The 21,908-nt window shown below is 47.3% G+C and overlaps 1 protein-coding gene across 1 annotated transcript in view; it reads left to right on the top strand.

Moving 5' to 3' along the window:
* CUNH1orf94 (chromosome unknown C1orf94 homolog) overlaps window positions 1-17,617 on the top strand; it is a 37,080-nt gene extending 19,463 nt beyond the window's left edge. The window contains exons 3-7 of the mRNA XM_019657984.1: window positions 1,564-1,821; window positions 2,855-3,030; window positions 7,701-7,778; window positions 11,424-11,620; window positions 17,542-17,617. Of these exons, the coding sequence (XP_019513529.1) occupies window positions 1,564-1,821; window positions 2,855-3,030; window positions 7,701-7,778; window positions 11,424-11,620; window positions 17,542-17,617 (785 nt within the window). The remainder of the gene's footprint in view (window positions 1-1,563; window positions 1,822-2,854; window positions 3,031-7,700; window positions 7,779-11,423; window positions 11,621-17,541) is intronic.
* Window positions 17,618-21,908: the final 4,291 nt, after the last annotated feature.

The raw sequence follows: 21,908 nt of genomic DNA, 5'->3' as shown, positions 1-21,908 counted from the left end.
AGGAATGACAGGCAGGAATGTGTGTGTGTCTATGTACACAGATGTTGGGAGCGGGAGCTTTGGAGATGAGTAAGTGGCAAGCATGTTTAGGGGGACTGAAGGTGTGTGTGGAAGACTGCAGGTGTGTGGCTCTCTGGGGAAAAGGTTATTATTAGTGTGTATTGTTATTTCAGCATACTAGCTAGGGGCAAAACTCAGCAACCGGAGAAACTCTTGGAAGAGACTCTAGGGACACATTTTGCTAAAAATGTCATTTTCTCCTAAATTGGCTCAGGCTAAAGGAGATCTTTTCTTTGCTGGGATGGCGCTAGGTGGGCAGGTCCAGTCCTGCCCAGACTTAACCCTAAGGCTGTTGGGCTGCGGGAGGTGGCAAGAGCTGGCGTGATCAGATCCACTCCCAACAAGTAGCAGCGGACGCAAGTCCTCTGATCTAGCTGCTGCCGAATGGTCTGATGTGCCTGATGTATGTCCAGTGCCACTTCTCAGCCAAGCTCCATGGAGAACGGGACACCCTAGCCGGGGAAGGGGTGAAGGGTGCTGTGGGTGCCAAGCCTCTTCCCTCCTTCAGCCAAGCAACGCCTTCTTAATTTTGTTTGAAGAAAAGGTTCCGTTGCTAAAAAGGAAATATGCGTGAAAACCACGGATGTAGAGGGTCCCATGATGGTGCAGTGTCCTCGCACTAGGGGAAGAGCTGGTCTATTTGGAGAGAGACCTGAGCCTGGCACTGACCACAGCCTGTGGCTCACTCCGTGTCTCTGACGCATCCTCACTGCCTGTCATTCCTTGTCCCCTCACGCCCCTGGATGTAAGGCCTTGCTAAAAGGCCACTTCCTTCTGGAAGCCCTCTGGTCCTCTCAGATCGAAGCTGTCTCAGCCACCTTCTTCTCCCACTGTGTCCCACTGTCACCTCACAATCCCCATCTGCCTTGTCCGGAGCTATTTCTGGGTCTGTCTCTCTCTTCCTCCTTATTGTGAGATCCTGCAGAGCCGGATCTGGCTCTGACTCATCACAGTGTCCCCAGTACTCAGGTCAGGGCCTGGCACTGTTGAGTGAGCTAAACTGCCCATGGTCACCAAGGCAGAGTCCATGATGAAGAACCAGGCTGTGGTTCAGACCATGTGTCTGTGGACATGAGCATCTCCCCCACTAAGCCAGGTGTTCCCTGAAGGCAAGAACCGTGTCCACATCAGCTCTGAACTGGAGACCGGCAGTATGGAGGGTTGGAAGGAACGTAAAGGAGGAAAAAAGGAGGCAGGGAGGAAAGAAAAAAGGAAGGGAAGGGAAAGGAAGGGAAGGGAAGGGAAGGAAGGAAGGAAGGAAGGAAGGAAGGAAGGAAGGAAGGAAGGAAGGAAGGGAAGAATTGATGGATAAATGGATGCATGCATAAGAGGGGAAGACCAGAATGGGTAGTGGTCAGTGAAGGCCTCGGGGAAGAGATTGGGATTGGATTACGGGGAGAGAGACCCCAGAGTGGTCTAAGGCTGAGGTGTGTAGAGGATCCATCACTTAGCCCATAAGAAGGTGCCCCCTGCATCCAACACTCAGTTTCTCTCCTGCTGTAGACTGGAACCCTGGCACCAAGGAACCAACCAAGGGTCGAGAGAGCCTCTTTCTCAGTCAGTGGTCCCAGAGTTGGAAGAGCACCTGTGGTGAAGAGAATTGCAGTGACCTAATGGGCTCCATGTCCATAGCCCTGCCAGCCAAGAAGCCTGTATGGCCAGCTGAGAAGAAATTGCTCTGTGAGTTCCTTGGGGCCACTAAGAACCCGAGTGGGCAGCTGAGGCTTCACAGCAAAGAGGTGGATGGGCTGGAGCTAAAATGTAAAGCTGACCTTTCCCAGAGAGAGTCTGTAGAAGAAGGAATGTCAGAAACCCTCCTAGGCCCTGGGCATGACTGCCATCAAATGGCTGTCTCATCCATGGGCAAGTCACTGTCTTTCTCTGAGTGTCAGTTTTCAAACCTGTAAAATGGTGGAAATGACTTTCTCCCCATGCCTGTTACTGGGAATACAACAGCTAGAGAAATGCTGTTGGCTTTCCGGGGTCACATGGTCATCCTTTGTGGTCAATCTGAACACAGCCCAAGCCACAGAAAACCCATGCTTTAGATTATCTATATATTGAGATTATTAGTGAACGTGCTTTCTCTCCCTTGCCCTCCTACAACTGTTTGAGTCAAGCCTCCTTTCCCAACAAGGATGCCAATAAGAGGAAACTGAGGCCCCATCTCTGAATCTATAAGCCCACAAGACTTATTGTAAGAGAGGGTCCAGGAGTCATATCCTGAAACAACTCAACCAAATCTCAGTCAGATTAAGTTTGTGTCGTAACACAGTGACCCATATCATGTTTTCCAATGTTTTTTAAAAGAAATGATTCCAATATAGATACATCAACATGTGCAAGGTCCTCAGCATTGCCAAGTATATGTCCTCAGGGAGCTGCTTTAATAATTTGATAAGAATGACTTCTAATAGCTTACCAACTGTTTGTATAAAACTGGATTTTTCTAAAGCGATCGAAAGAACTTGGTTCTGAATGCAGGTGAAATATAGTCCTAGCAATCTGGTTTTTTGTATTCTCTTGCTACACTGCCTCCTTTACTAGTGAATGAGGGAGAGAGAAGCTCCCAGGCAGACCCTGCTGGGAGTTTCACCCCTTCCAAATTGGCAAGGTGTGAGCTCATGATGTTTTCCTGTAGTTGGAAATTCCCTAGAACTTGAAGAGCACTCTTGGAGCTTAAAAGACCTGACCTCTGAGAATATTAACTCTGGGAGCAGTCATGGTGCTGGAGGCATCCTAGCCTCTCCCTCCCCCAGTCACTTAACTGCTCTCCCTCTCCTGTGACTTACAGATAGCCCACCTGTGACAGTGGCCGACAAGAACAACCTCAAGTATGCAGGGAATATCTTCAACCCACACGTTGCCACCTCCTTAACTTCAGCATCCCTGAACCAGCCACTCTGGCTCAACCTCAACTATCCACCTGTGCCAGTGTTCACAAATCATTCCACCTTCCCACAGTATCAGGTGAGTGAGTGACAGGGGCCTGGGCCTGGCTCTCCAGTGACCATCTACCCAGTTCTGTCCACAGAGGAGCTGTGGCTTGTCAGGGATCCTAATGCACAAAGAACCTTTAGAATCGTTACTTAATTGCTTCATTGTGCCCGCATCAAGCCAACTACTTGGTACACACATTCACACATGCGCACGCAGGCACACACATGCATATGCATATATGTGTCTAATGTCCTTGGTCTGGGTGCGCTGGGCTGTGCGTTCCAGAGCTGCATTGCTAGGGCTTGGGCACCCAGGATAGATGATGGCATAGTAGTCCTTCTTTCCCACCCACCTCCTGTGACTTCCTTTATAGTTGGATGACACGCATCCTAGATTACCTGTGACAGTCCCAGTTTAGGTCTTTTGTCCCAGAATAATTATTAATAGCACCTCTTTCACTCTCAAGTGTCCTGGTGTAGATGACAAATGAAGTTTCATTTACACTTCATCTGAGCAGCCTTAGTGTGTACCGGCTAAGGTGGCTCGGTGCACATTCTTGGTCTTGGGCTCATAGCTGAAAGGAAATTAGTGGCCAGGCACAAAGGAATGGTGAAACACGTGTAGCAGAAGGTTAGACATTTTACTCACAGACCTTATTTATGCAGAGAAAATGTAGTTTCTGTAGTTTGTCTATTCAACTTAATCTCCCTTAAGAGCTGCTGCCCACTGGGTAGAAAGAGAAAAAAATCAAATAAATGTCCACTCTGGTTTAAACCATTGTCTAATCCAACAGCTTAATATAGTCCCTCTCGGTAGAGCTCAGTTTCTCCAGGACAGATGCTCGGTGTCTGAGATTTCTGTCTTCTATTCCCCTACCTGGCTCCTCTCAAGGGGACATGTTGGCATCTGGAGGGAAGGGTGGGGACACACATCAACTTGTGGGGCCAAGTCCTTACTAATCTTCTGCCCCAGCCTGGCCTGGCAAAGCCTGGAGTGGGCAAAGAGAGAAGGAAGGTCGCCTGAAAGTCTTGTCCTGTCTCGGTGCCCCTGCCCCTCCCACCGCCCCTCAGTCCCTATGTCATTCCCTCCTTTACAACAGAGCAGCAAGCTGTCCTCTCTAGTCCATCAAGAGCCCTTCCGAGCTGGTCCGCCAGACTTAGCCCCTGAATCTTAAACAGGAGCTAAAGGAGTTTAGCAAAATCTCTTTTTCTCTCCGAAGTTTTGTTTTCAAGCCTTTTTTTTTTTCTTTGCTAAAGAGGACAAGTGGCCACCCTGCTCTCACACCCCACCACAGAGGTGAGAGGTGCTCATGAAGTGTGATTGAGGGGGAACTGAAAGTCTGTCCTTTCCGTCCCTAGGATATCTTGTCCCAACACTGGTCTGGAGAGAAATGCACCGTTCGTGTGCTCACAGATTCACCCTCCCATGTTTGTGCTTGCTCATGCACTCTTCAGTCATCCAGTCACCTGCCCATCGATGCACTCACTTCCGTTTATTTATTTACTCATCTATTTCAGTCATTTTAGAAACCTTTGCTGGGCACCGACTATAGGCCGAGCATTGGCTGGATGAGGGGATTCAAAGATAACTAAGAAGCTTGGGGTCCAGCACCAGTCGGGAGCAACCCCAGACCAGCACTCTGTGCACCCCCATCTCTGAAAGACAAACAATTGCATAATTTTATTTGGTGTAAACCAATTCTCTGTAAAACGCACTCCTGGGCTCACCATGTAAAGCTACTCTTCCCAGTGGCTTGCTTAATACACGGGGGATAATATCTCTCTGCTATGTTAATTCTTCTGACTTGACCTTTTGGAGTTGGTAAGATTTGGACATTTTAAAAATGTTTATTGGGGTAACCTTGGTTAATAACCTCATGTAAGCTTCAGGTGTATGATTCTATAATCCATCATCTGTATATTGCATTGGGGGCTCACCATCCAAAGTCACGTCTCCTTCCATCACCACATATTTGATCCCCTGTTACCCTCTTCATCCTCCTCCCACTCCCCGCCCCCTCTGGGAACCACCCTACTGTTGTCTGTGTCTGTGAGTTTGTTTTGCTTCTCCATTTGGTGCTTTCTTATATCCCACATATGAGTGAAATCGTTGGCTGCATTTAAGTATGAAAGTCCTGTGTCTTAAGAGATGCCAGTGTTTGCATCCCAGGCCTGACTCCCAGGTTCCCTGGCCTCTGGGCAGAAGCAGTTGAGGGCCCTGGCTGGTAGGGCCCCTGGGTCCTGTGAGGCAGTTTAGGCACCTACTGGGCCCGGCTGAAGTTGACTGCAGACATTAACCCTCCCAGGTAGTAAAAAAACTAGGGCATAATTTATCTTCTCCCAGCTTCTCATGACTCAGGGGCCTTGGATAATAAAAAGAAGGCAGGTTTTGGAATCAGCAGACTCCTGTTGCTTCTAAGCTGTGTGGCCGTGGGCGAGTTAGCCAAATGCTCTGAGCCCTGGCTTCCTCACTTGTGAAATGGGCTTATTGTAATTACAGCAGCAGCAGCATTTTTTTGATTCAGTTGTAAGGTTAATTGAGTCCATGGATGGGAAACGGCTTCGTATAATAAAATCTAAAGCATGATACAGATGTTGGTTTTTGTTATGATTTAGCCCTGGCCTTCCTAGGATACAGGTTCAGGGAGCTCCGCAGACCTTGAGGAGACAGAGAGAAGAAATGGGCAACAGTTTATCCTAATCTCTTTTCCTGCTTGGCATTAAGAATAAAGATGAGGCTCGAGATCCAATTTACTCAGAGCTCTGCTGTGGAGGGACACAGGCCATGGAAGACTAAGTCCCCAGCACCGAGGAGCTCCAGAGGCTCCTGGGCTGCCTGGCATAAAGGAACCCTGCTCCCAATTAAGGAGGGAGGGTGCACGGGAGGAGGCCGTGGCTGCAAGCAAAGAAGAATGAATGTTTATTTACCCTTGCTTGTGATTTTACAGAATTGCAATTTGGAACAAGTGGAAATGTCCTTCAAGTCATAGAGTTGCTCATACTAATGAATATGGCACCGTCTTCTGAAAATTTGCCCCAGGACAGAGCAGGGCCAGGCAGCTGTTTGTCTTGCACAGGTCCCAAGAAGGCCTGGGGAGGATGGCGGCCTGGGGGAGTTGGCTGTGCAAAGCAGAGCTGAGAGCCAGTGGGGGTGAAGGGGAGGCAGGAGGGAGGGAGTGAAACAAAGCAGTGACACTTAGACTCTGGTCTTGGAGCTCACTGAGGGCTGGGAATAGGCAGGGCAGCCCCATCCATCTGACTTCTCTGTCCAGGTTCAGGCCATGGCTGCTGGCTGTGGTCATGGTGGTGAGTGGGGCTGCCCTGCGTTATGAGGCTTAGAGAAAAGGGGAGCGGGTGCACTGATTTCAGGTGAAGGGGTTGGTGTAAGTGGGAGGGACCCCACCACGGTCAAGTATCAGGTGCATGGGAGCAGAGAGCAAGGAAGGGTTCTCAGAGGATGTGTGCTCTTGGGGACCCGGAAGATGGGGCACTAGGAAAGCTGGGAGACTTTTCCCCAGAGCCCATGTCAGGGACCTGGAGCCTTTTACAAGGAACTCTTGGCTCTAAAGAAGTCGTCAAGGGCACAGGGTCAGCCATCAACACTTTCATAATTGGCACAAGCTGAGACCAGACTTGAGGCAGCGTCTTGGGGTACAGAATCTTCTGGAAAGATAGGGATGCTTTGGTCTTGTGGTCTAGGGGTGCTTTGAGTTTTGAGCTACATCTTAGGAGCTAACTCTGGATTGGCAGGTAGAGGCAGCCTGAGACTTGAGGAGTCATGGGTTGACCCCACCCACAGCAGCCATCCTGTTATGTGTGTGTGTGTGTGTGTGTGTGTGTGTGTGTGTGTGTACCCAAGGCCACCCTGGACAGAGTTATGAATAAAATTTTTATTTTTCATTTAGCTGAGCTGCCAGAGAAGGGGTGGGGGCACAGTGAGGGATGCTAATAATACCTAACATTTGCAGAATCTTCTCTATGTGCTGGGCCCTGTTCTAAGCCCTCTAGGTGCATTAATTCATTTATCTTCACATCAATCCTCATCATAAGATACAGACTCAGGTGTATGTGTGGACATACAGACACACAGCAGCAGAGGTCCAAACTAATACACCTGGGTTCACAGTTGCATATTTGTATACAGAAACATGCAGCTGCAGACACAGATGGAAGTCCATGTGTAAATGTGATTAAATAAACATGGATGCAAACTAGAACACGTATGTACAGATGTACATGGTCACCTCATGTCTTGGGGCAGAAATGGGATTTGGAGAAAGGAACTTAGGAATGGGGTATAGACAGCAACAAAGAGAACCTGGATACCTTCACAAGTTTTATAGTCTTGGACACACATACTTTTATAGACAAAGGAAAAGAGGCTCAGAGAGGTGAAGTGACTTGCCCAAGGTCACACAGCCACTCAAGGAAAGATCTGGGATTCAAGACCCAGCCAGGTTCCTGAAGCTCTTATCTTAAATACTCACCAAAAATGCTGTAAACCCTGTTAAACAGGGGCTTCCTATTTGGTGCGAGTTGTGCTTGCTTGGCCTGATGCCAGCTGGACATGGCAGCTGGAGGGTCTGGCTTGCAGGGCGTTGTCTGGAGATCCAGACATGTGAGCTGGAAGCTGAGTCCCGTGGCTGCTCTCTGGCTGGGGGCCTTTGCTCCACGGCACTGAGTTCTGTCTTCTCTCCCTAGGGTCTAGTCCCACAGCGGACACCCAGGATGCCCTATCAGCAAGCCCTGCACCCCCCGCTGGGGTGTTACTCCCAACAGGTGAGTAGGTGACCGCCTCACCTCTGTCCCAGCTCCACGAAGCCCTTCGGGTCAGAAGGACATCTGCTTCTTTGTCCTGGTCACCAGCCATACTTTCCAGCCCACCCTTCACCCAGAGCACACACAAATACCAACACACATGTAGAAATAAACCAGTGCCCCTCGGTGATGATAACAGCTGGCACGTACAGAGCCCTTACTGTGTGCCAGGCCCTTCTCTAAGGTCTTTACCTGCATTAACTAATTCAACCTTTGCAACTGCCCTATGAGGTGGGTTAGAGATGAGGAAACGGAGGCACAGAAAGATTAAATAACTTGCTCAAGGTCATACAGTTAATGTAGAAGTTAGCTTTTGCTGTGGCAATAAACAGCCTCAATATCTCATAGGCTTTTGACAATAAATATTTATTTTTCACTCATAGTCTATGGATTGGCTGAGCTGGGCTCAGATTGGGTTCAAGCCTGATCCATGTGTTCTCCTTTTGGGCCTCTGCAGAAGATACAGTAGCTTTTGCTCCTGCCACTGTGGATGGCAGGACGATCAGAGACACCCAGGGCCTCTAAGACCTCAGCTCAGAGCCGATACATGGTAACGTGTGCCTGCCTTTCATTGGCCAAAGCAAATCACATGACTTTGCCCAGCACCAATGGGGCTGGAGAACCATGCTGGGGAATCATGTTCCTCCCCTGTCGGTTTGTCAGTTGAAATACAAGACACCCAGTGAAATTCAAATTTTATTATAGATAAATGGTGAATAAAGTTTTGGTATAAGCATGTCCCAAATATTGCATGGGAATACTTATATTTACTGTTAATTGTTCCATTTGGGATTAAATTAAATGAAATTCAAATTTAACTGGATGTTCTGTATTTTTGTTTGCCAAATCTGGCATCCCTACTCCCACAGGAAGGTCAGGGGTGAATATCTGCTTGACAATGTCACAACAGCAGAATTGGGGTTTGATCTTGGGGAGCCTGGCTTCAGGGTCCATGGTCCCAATCGCCACGTGTTACTGCCCCGTCTACACAAATCCACAGAAGTGCAGTATCAAAATAAGGCAGCAGAAACAAAAATACACACACACACACACACACACACACACAAAGATATAGTTATACACATGCTGCTGAGCTGATGTGCACTGCACAGGCACACACAAAACACAAAGAAGCATGCTCAGAGATATTGAGCATCTTGGGGCGGGGATGGGGGTGTAAGGAAAAGAGGTGAGAACCTGCTTACCTCCTCAGGCTGGCCTTGCACCCTCACGCTCAGGGGGATAGGCCCCAAACGCACAGATTCCTCAGCCTCTTCTCTCTCCCCAGGGAGCCCCACCCTTTCTCTGCAAACTGCACCTCTGACCTGAAGTATGTTAGAATATTCCAGAGGGTAAAGAAGGGACCATTGGTACAGGTTACTTTATTATGTGGGCCAGGACGGCTGCTTTTTCAGCAGTGGGAGCTTTTGCATCCTGAGATGGAGAGTTGACTGACAGCCTGGCTCACAGAACCTCAGCCACGTCACCTCCACTCCATAAATAGTGATACCATCCACCTATTATAGCTCCAAAAAGAACGTTTTTAGACCAAGTTATGCATGTGCATATATTTGAAAAAGTAATAGAAGAACATAGTACAAAATGAATCTTAGAGGCAATCATTGTTGCTGGTTTCTTAGGTAGCCTTCTAGTGATGTGTTTTCATACAAACGTTTTTGAACCAATGTGGCATTCTGGGAACACTGTTCTATCACTGCTTTTTTTCAGCAGAGAATCTATCCTGAAGCTGGTTCCAGAGCAGTATGCACAGCTCTATTTTATGGTTTTTTATCAATTACATGCAGTTAGGGGTACATTTTTAAATAAAGCTTGCATAAGCTCCAGGACCCGAATCTGTTCTTTCATGTCTGCCTCCTCCCAGATCCGCCCTCCCTCCACCTCCCTACTGTGAAAACTAGGGATATTTTCTACCACACTGACCCACAGGCGTCCGTCCTAGGAGGTGCCTTCCTGGGCCCTCTCTGTGGGCTCTTGGCTCTTTCTGACCTTTAGCTTGTCATCTTGGTGTTTTGGTGTCTATGTCAGCATCGCCAGATCCTATACTTGTATGTCCAATGGGGGAAATTCGGGGAGGGCCAGCAGGGAGGGGCTCAGGTTTCCAGTGGGAGCAAACGCAAAAGTACAGCATAGGTGCACAGGCTCTGGGCTCACCCTGCTGGGGTCCTGACCACAACTCAGACACTGGAAACGCTAAGCAAGCTGTTTAACTTCGCTGAACCTCAGTCTCTGCATTTCTAAAATGGGAATACTAATGGTCCTACCTCACAGGGCTGTTCAGAGTATAAATGGGAGAATCCGTATGAAGGGCCTGGCATACCCCAAGCAATAAGAACTAGCCTCTGTGAAGTTTCTATTAGGTAAGGATGTGCAGGGTGAGAGAAAGCTGTCAGGGTGCTGAATCCTGAGAAGCTCAGACCCCAGACTCTTGCTGTTAAAGTGGAAAGCCAGAAGCTTCCCCAGTGTTTAGTGAAACTCACCTCAGCACACAAGGGGATGGATGTCAGCTCCACACGAGAGGGTTCTCTGACGTTCGGAGCTGTCAGTAGTGGAATACAATGCTCATAATGTAATGAGCTCCCCGTCATCTTAGGTATTCAAGCAGACACTTAATGATCTCTTCTTTCCTCCTCCTTCTTTTGATGTCTTTATTTTTTGCATTCATTCATTTAACATATGTTTATTGAGCAGCTACTGTGGGCCAGGCACTGTCTTAGGGCTGAGACTATATCAGTAAATAAGACAGATGGGATTCCTGCCTTGTCAAGGGCATGATAATGGGAGCTCTGGCTCTTGGTGGGAGTCTGATCTAGGTGGTCTCCCAAACCCCACTGGTTCCTATTTTTCTCTAGAGTTTCAGCTGAATCCCATTGCCTTTTTTTTGCCCTTTCTCCTAGACTCACACAATCCAACGCTATAATCACTAGCCAGTTGTGGCTATTTACATTTAAATCCATTAAAGTTAAGTAAAATTTTAAATTCAGTTCCTCATGCACGCTGGCCACATTTCAAGTACTCAGTAGCCACATGTGGCTGGTGGCTACCACATCTGGCAATGCAGATAAAGAACATTTCCAGCATCCATCACAGGAGTTTCCTGGGCGGGGCTGTCTTGGACATGGAATCTGCTGAGATCCTGAGGTAGAAACCAGGGATGTTTAAATCTCAACAGCTTTTTTTGAGTTAGTAGAAGACTTAAAAATGAACAAGGGGCTTTGAGGATGGCCATTGACAGAAGGAAAGGTAGGGAGACAGAGAAGAGAGTAGACATGATATTTCTTTGCTACTTATTATGTGCCAGTCTCTTTACTTATATCAACTGACACAGTCCCCATAAAACAGAGATAGCGTTTGCCCATTTCACAGATGGGGAAACTGAGGCTCGGCTAAATTCAGTCACTTGCCACTAACATAAAGTGGAGCCCTGTGCTTTTTCCATTCCAACACGTTGCCTTCTATGTACCCCACAGTGCCTGAGGGCCCAGGGCGGAGGGGTGGGGCTGGGGTTACAGTTAGGGTCAGGGAGCCATGATGTTGGAAGCGGTGGGCTCTGCTGGGCCTTGCTCCTCTCTTCTCTCTGACCTGCAGGTGACACCGTACAATCCACAGCAGATGGGACAGCAGATTTTCCGCTCTTCCTATACCCCCCTGCTGAGCTACATCCCCTTCTTCCAGCCCAACTTTTCATACCCTCAGAGGACACCTCCAAAGCTGTCCACCAACCCCCAAGACCCTTCCCCCATGGCAGGAGACGGACCACAGTTCCTTTTTCCCCAGCCATATGGGTGAGTCCTCAGCCCGCACTGAAGTCCAACATGTGTCCAAAGAGCTGCTGGGGGTTGGGGTGGGGAGGGGCTGGGGCGAGTGTGCTGGGCTTTACTGCTGGGGGGAGGGGAGGGCCCTGTGTTGGTGTTTGGAGGCTGTGTGCATTGTGGTTGGACCTGGAGAGGTGAACAGGGTCTGGGCCCTAGTGGGCCCCTTTTGTTGGCCCATTTCGGGGCTGGGGCCCTTCAGCCTGGCTGCAGAAAGGCAACTGCGCAGTCAGTAGTGGACGGCACCCCATCGTAGCAGGTGGCAGGTGGTGGACCATGGCGTGTTTGTCTTTACCCATTTGCTTGGCTTACCGCGGGACATGGCCAGGTAATCTTCTTACAGCTGTCCCCCCACTCACTGCACCCTAAGCTCCTCGCCAGGCTAATCTCCCGAACATCCCACTGACTCTGTGGCCCTGCAGGAGGACCTTCCACTGCTTATCAGGGCGGCTCACGCTTTTCCCCCAAAGTACCCCCAAACAGCGACGGAGAGGGGCTTAGCAGCAAACAGCCAACACAAACTCAACATTTCAGCTGAAAATTCCACACAAATTTTACATGCTGGTCAGTCATAAATGTGTGTTTGTTGTTTTAATATAACAACACAGAGTGACTCATTCCCACCCACCAAATCTTCAACTAGTGACGATGCTCTGAGAGGCAGGTGGTGCTGTGCCGTTCCTGTGGACCCAAGCCTCGGGGCGCACACCCTGGGACACCTGTGTCCCAGTCTCAGAAACTCAGGTTATAGAATTAGGGCCAGACTTACCCACCTGACACTGATTCCTCTCCCCCCGACCTCCCCATCCCAGAGCCTGGCTGTAGTGGCGGTGTGTGTCCCCAAACTCTCATCCTTTCCACCAGCGGTCCCCCAACCCCACCCCAGTGTCTCATTTATTTATTTAGTTAGTTTGTATTTATTTATTTATTTATTTATTTATTTATTTATTTATTTGTATTAGTTTCAGGTGTACAAAACAAAGTAATAGTTAGACATTTCACCCCTCACAAAGTGAAAAGCTGTGAGACACAAAGATGAACATGTTTCTTAGCTGTTGGAATTCTCAGGTCATTTCATTTCCAAGGATGCAAGGAGGCTGTCCAAGGTGGTCGATAGTGTTATTTGAACATAAACCCCACAAGCCCATATTTTTCTCTTGCTTTCTTTTTTTCCCTCTTATCCTGCCTTCTTCCCTTTCTTTCTCCCTCCCTCCGACTCTCCACCTTAGTTTTTTCCTTTTTCTTATAGGGCATATCATGGTGTGTTCTACCCAACACACCCTGGAAAGCGCTGCATTAATTTACATAGTTTATATGAATTTAGCCTGTTGGAGGGGCCATAGGTGATTAGGGCTCCTTCCTTCAAAGAACTGAGAGTGGGTGAGATGTGGGCATAATGATGTTAGAGCCATGACAAAGTAAAGACCATCAAAGTGGCCTGAGGACAGAGGGAGGGTCCCTGCTGTGTGGACAGTGAGGGGACTGCAGGACGGGGAGGTTCCCTTGAGCAGCGATTGCAGAAGGGCGTTCCACGAGTTAGGAGTGAGGCCCCAGGTGTGAATCATGACAAGCTCGAGGCCTGGGGAATAATGACATCTGGTTGAATTATTAGATTTGTCCCCGAAAAAGGTGAAACGTAGGATTGAGAAAAAGAGGTTGGGACTGGATTATTGAAGGCTCCTGACTGCAAGGCCTGGGGAATCCAGTGCAGATTTGTGCACATTAGAGTGGATTGATGGGCTGGAGGAGAAAGCGACAGAAGGCAAGAAGGTGTAGTCTCGAGGTGACTGAAGGGGTCCTACGAGAGGTTCTCACCTCCCTGGAGGTGAGAGTGGCTGAGACTGTACAGGGATCAAAACAGACTACTTGCAGGTAGGCAAACTCCCCACATTTCATGCTGTGGCCCTGAGCTCATGGGAATGGAGGCTCACAGCAGAAGCTGCAACTGGCTGTACTTGGGAGGGAGCACGGTCCTGAGGTCTCATCAGTCAGCAGCTGAGAAGCCCTCATGGGGAGCAGTAAGGGCGGGTTTGAGACCTGGTCTCTGGCTGTCTACAAGGGCAGGGAAAGGAAAAGGAGTGAGCAGGAGGCTGAGGAAGGAGCAGTCTTAAAAGTGGGAGGGAGAACCCTTATCCTAACCCCTAGCCCTAACCCTAACCCTAAACCCTAACCTTAACACTAACCCTAACCCAAACCCTAACCCTAACCACTAACCCCTAAACCCACCCCTAACCCTAACCCTAAACCAAACCCTAACCCTAACCTTAATTTTTACCCTAATCCTAACCCTAATCCCTAAATCTAACCCTAACCCTAACATTTACCCTAACACAAATCCTAACCCTAACCTTAATCTAACCCTAAACCTAACCCTAACCCCTAACCCTAACCCTAACCCTTATTCCTAACCCTAACCCTAATCCTAACCCTAACCGTAACCCTAAACCAATTTAACCATAACCCTAAACTTAACCCTAACCTTGTCCCTAACCTTGTCTCTAACCCTAACCCTAACCCTAAAAATAAATAAATAAATTAGTTAATTAATTAAAAAAGTGGGAGGGAGCCTGGGGACAGCCAGAGACAGCATGGGCAAAGGAGGAGAGTAACAGGAGTGGTGGCAGTGAGCAGGGTGGAGAGGTCACCGGAGAGGTTGAGAAGACCAGGAAAGTGAGGTCAGAAAAGTGAGGCAAGGGGTGCAGGCCTGTGTCTCCAGAAAGGATGATTTGTGGCTTTAAAAAATATTCATTGAGCACCTTCTATGTGCCTGGCACTGTTCTAGGCTCTAGGTACTGGAGCGAACAAGACAAAGTTTCTCTTCTCTCCTTCCAAGGGGAGAAACAGACAAGAAGGAGATAAACAAGCAGCATACACGCCAGGTGCTGGGAGTGAGAGGAGAGGGATGAAGGGAAGTCTCTTGAGCTGAGATCTAAATGAAATGAGAGAATGAGCCAGCCATATACATGGGCGATGAGCACTCTGGGCAGAAAGAATAGAAGGCGCAGTGGCCGGAGACGGGAAGTGTAACTGGAGCACAATGAGTCGGGGGGAGAGTGGGCGGAATGGAAACCGGAGGAATAGGCAGTGCCGGACTAGATAGGGCCTGGTAGGCATGATATGGTGCTTTTTTTTTTTAAAGCAGTGAGAAGCCATTAAGACTTTCACACTGGTGAGGACACGTCTCAGTTTTCTATTTGGAGAAGATGAGGTTGGCTGAGGTGTGAAGAGCGGAGTGTGGGGTCAGAGCTGACGCAGGGGAGGAGGGCAGGAGACTTTATAGCCATCTGAGCAAGAGATGCTGGTGGTGTGAACTAAGGCAGTGACCATGGGAAAGAGGACAAGTGACAGATGTGGAGTGTTTATTGTCTTGGCAGAACTGACAAGGACTTTGTGATCGTTGGATGTGGAATCAGGAAAAGAGGAGTCAAGCATTATTCCTAAGTTTCTGAGACTGAAATGACTGGATCAGTGGCAATGTCACAATACCAAGGTCAAGAAGACTAGGGCAAAGATCCATTGATCAAAAGTTTGGTGTGGGATATGTAAAATTTGAGATGCCTATTAGACATGTGAGTGAAGCTGTTGAGAGGCAGGTGGATAGATAATTCTGGGGCTCAGGGCTGAGGTTGGGCTGGTAATATAAATCTGGGAGTCATTAGCATATAGATGATCTTTAAAGGCATGGGATGGAACAAGGCCGCCCAGGGAGTGTGTGAACTTAGAGAAGAGAGGCGGCCCGAGGATGGAGCCCCTGGGCCTCCAGCATGCAGAGAGGTTGGGAGATGAGGAGGAACCAGCAAAGGGTCTAAGAAAGAGCATTATGAAGTGGGAGGAAAAATAGGAGAGTGTAGAATTCAGGAAGCCAAGTGAAGAAATCATTTCCTAGAGGAGAGGCGGAAGGATCACAGGGTGATGGAAAGAAAATCCAGCCGCTGTAGGATGGAATGCTGGGAGCACTGTGCACAGCAGTGGCATTGGTTGGGGGGTTACCAGGGGTGCTGGATAGAACAAGGTCTAGGAGAGGCTTCTCCTAGAACAAGGTCTAGGGGAGGAGTTTAGTCCAGGAGACGAGGGTCAGCGCTTCCTCAGGGTCAGGAGCGAAGGAGAGAACAAGAGACGATACATGAAGTGGGAGAGGAAGGAGCAGGCGGCTTCCATGTTGTCAGGAAAGAAGGGTAGCCCTCCCTTCCCTCTGCCAAGTCAATCCGCATCCATTCCTCAGGGTAGAATCACCACACAACTGACCTTCCAAATAAGAATAAGCTTGAGAATTAAAAGGAGCACAGATAATAATAAGTACACTGGAAATACCAGTGTAGAAACTGTCCCAGCCAAACCAGGACAGGTCACCACGCTCAAGAGGCAGTTCAAACTCCACCTTCTCCCTCCAGGAAGCATTCCTTGATAACTCTAGTCCCCATGGATGGCCCCTCTTCCTAGCCCTCTGGTGTTCATCCTGTCTAGACCATGCCCTTGACAGTTGATCCAATCAGAAGTTCTCAACCTGAAGGACCCAGAGGCATGGGGTGTGGTAATCAGATACAAGGCATGCTCTGAGTAAATTGTTACTGGGAATGATTAGATGTGAAGTATGGGTTACGGTCTTTATTTTACAAATCAGAGTGGAATCCAGGGTATCTCTATAGTAACATCACTCTCAATCATTTATATTCCAATATGATTTTTGAAAGAGAGAAAAAGCTGCTGGCATTAATTGAGTATCAGGCACCTACCTCATGTCAGGTCCTGGGCTGGGTTCTGGGTGTAAAATGGTGGATAGTCCAGATAAACATCCCTGCCGTCATAGAATCTATTTTGGTGTGAAGGGAATCAAACATAACCCAAAGCCTAGCTTGTCCCCAGACACTCAGTGAGCAGCAGATACTGATCCCCCGCTGACGCCTTACAAATTGATGCAGCGCTTTGCCCCCATTGCTTCTTCCCTCCTCCGCCCCCCCCCTTTTTCATTTTATCAATTCAGGGGAGGGTGCCATGAACGTGAGCAGCTGTAAGACGCATCTGCCCAGCTGAAAAGTGGCTGAGAATCCCCGGATTAGACTAAATCTAGCCACTTGCTTGGCTGCAATTTGTATTGAGCTCTCCTCCCATTCATTCCAAGTATCCTAGCAGATGGGTTGCGAAATTGCAATAGGATCCCAGAAGTATGAGTAAATGATTCCATCTGGAAAGGTCAGGGAAGGCTTCACAGAGGAGATGGCTTTTGAACTCTCTCGTAAAGTACAAAAAGGAGTGTGCCAGGGAGAAAAAGCAGAGTGCGGGTATTTCTGCTCGTGGAGGGTGAGGTTCAGATCTTCTTGGCTCTTCCATCCCTGAGGGTTGAGCAAAGTCCCAGGCACTCAGTGGGGTCCCAGTGCTTGCTTCTCGGACTGGCATTGAAACCAAGAGCCTGAGCTAGCTTGGTGCTGAGAAGAGGAGGAGCCCTGGGGTTGTCCAGACTCGGAGATCTCATGCTGGGTCATGGCCCTGGCTTCTCTGATATTGTAGAATTTCCTGAAGGACACATCTGGTCCTCTAAGGCAGGTAGAGTGGCTGCAGACCCACAGGTAAGGGGGTCAGATCCAGAGAAGCTCCCTGCCCTGTGTTCCTGAACCTGGTGAGAGCGTAGGCCCTGTAGAAACACTCCCCACAGGCTGCTGGGGGCTTCCTGACCTAAGATAGTGGCAGAAAATGCTTTTTATTGTCCTCCAGTTGTATCATTTTAATATTTTATTTTCCCAGAGCCAAAGCTTTTTTATTATGCTAGAGCTTTTAGCCTCCAAGCCTGTCACGACCTTCACAGTCTTTGACAGCCACAAAATTAAAACATTACTTTTCCTAATATCTCCTCTAATATCAAGAATTTCATCATGACATCCATCTTCTTTCTCTCGCAGGTTCGGCTCAGCGTCTGGTGGGCCCCTGATGAATAGCCCCTATTTTTCCTCCAGTGGGAATGGCATAAATTTTTAGGTCTCCTTCTCTTCTCCCTCCTCCTGCCTTAGCTCTTGGATGAGAGCTCAGGGCTCTTGAATTCTGGATTCTTCACCAGCTTGGTATGAAGCTTGGAAAGCCAAGGTTCCAATCAGGTCACTGACAGAAGACAGCAAGACCAGACTCATCTATTCACCAACACTCACTCACAGCCCAAATCAGCCCCCTTCCCCCCCCAGATTCGTACTCACTTGGTTAACCACCTATGTACCTATATTTAGCTAACACAAGTGATTTTTGTTTTTGTTGTTGTTGCTAAAATAGAAGACACTTAATTTTAGAAAGTTTGTGTTTTATGATAAAAGTATGAGCTGCTTGAAATGCAGTGTGCCTGTTTGGTTTTTTTGTTGTTTTTATGTTCTGTATAACCTTCACTGCTCGTTTTCCCCATGAGACTCAGTGTCTACTGAGGACATGAAGAGAGACCATGGGCTGGAGTCCTGAAGTGTTGCTCTCTAAATATGGGACCCCAGAGCTTATAAATTTGAGGGCTTATGTCTTCTTTTCTGTGATCCACTCACTTCTCAACATCCCAGTGTATGTGTCTCAGGAATGGATGTGAAAGAAGTGGACCCTCTTCTGTCCTATCCAGGGAGTGGGTTTACAGGAAAACTCTTGGACACAAGATGGAAAAACGTTGCCAGAAATCAATTCCAAAAATAATCCTAAATGTGACAGACTCTATCTAATGATTGTATATCATTGCCAAGTCCCAAGTCAATCTCAAAACTGCACCGAGTGGCACTGCCCTTGGATCTATCTCAATCAAACTTTATCAGTGACTTGACTAAGGCCACTGAGAGCATCCCAATCACGTGTACGGAGGACACAAATCTGGGAAGAGGAGACGACCTGAATCCTCACCTCTCCTATTCTACACCCATGGCAGGCATCTCTAAGCAGCCGTTACCCTGAGCCACACAATCATTCTCTTTTTTTGTGGTGGTCCAGGCAGCCGTCACTCATTAGGGCTGGTCTATGAAATGAAACCCATGTGCCATCTTTTGGCAAACTCTCACAAGATGAAATTAAACCGAGGGTTAATGTAGGGACCTACAACTGGGTCTAAAAAATGAGCTATGCACATACAGATGGACCAACATTGTCAGTTCTAAGTTATTCTATTCCCAACCCTATTAGTCACCTGAAAGCTCAATCACCCCCCGGCTGAGGTGAGAGCCAGGTCTGGGCAATATTAGGAGCCCTAATCCTGATAACAATGAGAAGCTGGGGTCTAGAAGTCACCATTGTCTCAGGATTGGTTTAAGTCCAGAGCCCACAAAAGCATCTCTCTTGCCCTCAGAGTGTGAAACCAATTTCTCTTCCAAGTTCTCTTAGGACTTATGGTTTCTCTGTGATCTAAGTCTGGGATTCCCCCTGAGTCCTTCAGCTCTTTCTCCAAAGCTGACCCTACTTTTAGTAATGGGTTGTTGGAAAAGTCATGAATTATTTTTTTCTATGTTTTTCATTGCAAAACTGTGTCATGACTTTTACAACAACCCAGTATATCATGTTTCTTGTTGTTACCCTTGGTTAACAGTCTAGAGTCTCCATGGACTCAGAGAGATACTAGTCATCTAGAAGTTCTCACAAATGCAGGAGACCCTTTCTTCCCTGAAGGGCCCCCTCACACTATATCCCCAGATATTAACCCAGGCTGGACCATAGTTTACCATCTTCTCTTGATTTCAGGGTGTTTGGAGGCAAAAGAGAGGAAGCAAAAGAGCATGGATTTCCTCCTGGCCAGACCTGGCTTCTTAGCCACTTCCCAACTTGACCTTGGTCAGATAATTTAACCTCTCCTGAACTTCAGTTCCACTAATGGTAATATTAATAGTTGTGAGGATTAAAAGATAATGTAGGCTTAATACAAACTTAATGCCTACCTGATATATTCTTGTGGTTTTAAGATGGTGGCGTGAAGATATTTCTGTCCCTCTTCTCTTAAAATCTACCCCCAAATAACAAGGAGTGCAAGAAATCCTATACAAACTTCATTCGCAATGAAACTAGGCGAAGCCAGCAATCTCATCTGCTTTACACAAAAGCAAAAATAGGATGGAGAAATGGTAAATGTCTTAGAAGATCACTTTGAAGTGCTGGCTAAAAGAGATACACCAACATGAAGCAAACCATTTTCCCATGCAGAGCCCTGAAGGCCTCAGGAACCAGAAGTGCCAGGTGCTGGACACCATGGAAGGTGGGCCTGGAGAGAGATGAAATTGAGGGGTTGATGTAAGAGGTAGCTCCTATCCTGGCCCCACAAAGCCAGGAACCATGGAGTGTTCTATAGGAGCTAGGAGGCATTTCCTCTGGAGCAAACTTACAGATGGTAAGCATAAGGCTTCTGAAGATGAGGGCCCAGGTGGAAAATGGAGATTAAGTGAAATATACACACTCCAATGCCAGCAGCTAGGCTTTAACCAAAAGGCAAGAGTTTGGAGGGTCCTCCAAAGAAACTTACCAAGGGCACTTCGAAGTACCAATAAAAATTATCCTATGATTATGCCCTTTCACAAAGAGCTTCCATCAATTCTTAGGACCCAACGCTTAATAAGAATGGACAATCTCCAACAAGAAACAGATCAGAACAAAGACAAAAAAAAGGAACTAAGAAAAGAGACAGATCATAATACTCTCAGGGAGATAAGAGAAGATAGTACATCTTAAAAATAAAGACAGCATGTTATATGCTTATTTAAAAAAATCAGAACAAAAAAGTCCTTTTGAAATTAAAACAGTGATAGCTGATTTTTTTTTTCACTGAAAAAAGAAGCTAACATCAGAGAGATCTCATGGAAAGGAGAATTCAAAAAAGACATGGGATGGATTATGAGATAAAAGATAAGAAAATGAGAGGATCAGTTCAGGAGGTCAAATATCTGGCTAACAATAGTTCTAGGCAAAACAGAGAAAGGACAGGGGAGGGAAGTATTAACAGAAAAACACAAGAAAATTTCCCAGATTGAATGGTTCAGACCAATACTCCACTAAATAAATGAAAAATATCTACATCAAGGCATATAGCTGTGAAATTTCAGAATATCAGGGATAAAGGCAAGATTCTAAAAATTTCAGAAAACCCCGCTCACATACAAATTGTTCAAGAACCAAAATGGCATCAGATTTCTCAATAGTAACATGGGAACCTAGAAGGTCCTGGGACAAAGCTGTCATGGGTTTGAGTGGAAATGATTTTCAATCTAGAATTCTAAAATGAAGCTCGCATCCGTGAAGGTAGAATGAAGATGTTTTCAGATATGCAAAGTCTTAAAAAATGTACCTCCTTACAACTTTGTCTGGAAGCTAAGGCAGGAGGTGCTCTACAAAGACAAAGAAACCAAGACAGGAGACATGGAATCCAGGAGATAGATACCCAACGGACACTCAGCAGCAGGGAGGGTGAGGAGCCCCCTGAGGGGATGAAATAAGAAGTTCTTAGCTCAAGAACAGAACCAAGAAGCAGAGACTGGAAAGCCAGCGCCACCAGTCCAGATGGAGCAGGAAGTTGGGGGCTTCAGAGAGGAGGTGTATCAGTGGGGGGCTGAGAAGGGTTGGGAAAAAAGAAAATGACTGACTATTCTGACAGAGTTGATTATGTGGAAAATTCAAGAGTTGTTTATAGTAGTTGGTGGGAGTGGGAAGATTTCGTGATAAATTCAAATAAAAAAATGAAACAATTGTTATGAACTCAGCAGTGAACAATATTTATGTGGTTATAATAATAAAAAACCCAAATATAGATTTCACCTAAATCGTGTTATAACTATGGTAGAAAGATGGAGGGGGGAAAGAGGGGTGTGAACAGAGCTAAAATCTTCATTTATCTTAATAGGAAGTCACTAGGTAATATCTAAAATGGATGATTTGAGAGATAATAGAAGTGGAGGAATTCCCATAATTATGTAGAAATCAAAAGAGCCAAGAGAGTTGAAGGAATTGCCTATAAGAAGCGGGATGGGTTTGTGAGAGGGGGTGGTGCAGGGACCGCTGCCTTGTTCATGAGTATTTTAGCATTATTTGGCTTTTAAACCATGTGCATGTATTGCTTTAATAAAAATAAGCATTGGGCTGGCCGAGTGGCGCGATGGTTAAGAACTGGCTTGGGACGTCAGAGGGCCCCGGTTCGGATCCCACATATGAGGGCCAGTGACACTGCCCTCCACAGCTAAGATGCTGAACAACAGCTCAGCTGGGCTGCTGTGAGTCGCCGGTGACAGTGTAGGCTGCAGCCCCTGTGGCAGTGGGTTGCCATGGGCTACTGTGTGTA

Source organism: Hipposideros armiger, unplaced genomic scaffold (assembly GCF_001890085.2).
Source record: "Hipposideros armiger isolate ML-2016 unplaced genomic scaffold, ASM189008v1 scaffold_10, whole genome shotgun sequence".
Taxonomy (NCBI): domain Eukaryota; kingdom Metazoa; phylum Chordata; class Mammalia; order Chiroptera; family Hipposideridae; genus Hipposideros; species Hipposideros armiger.
The sequence above is the reverse complement of the archived record's forward strand: the minus strand, read 5'-3'. Positions and strand labels throughout refer to the sequence as shown.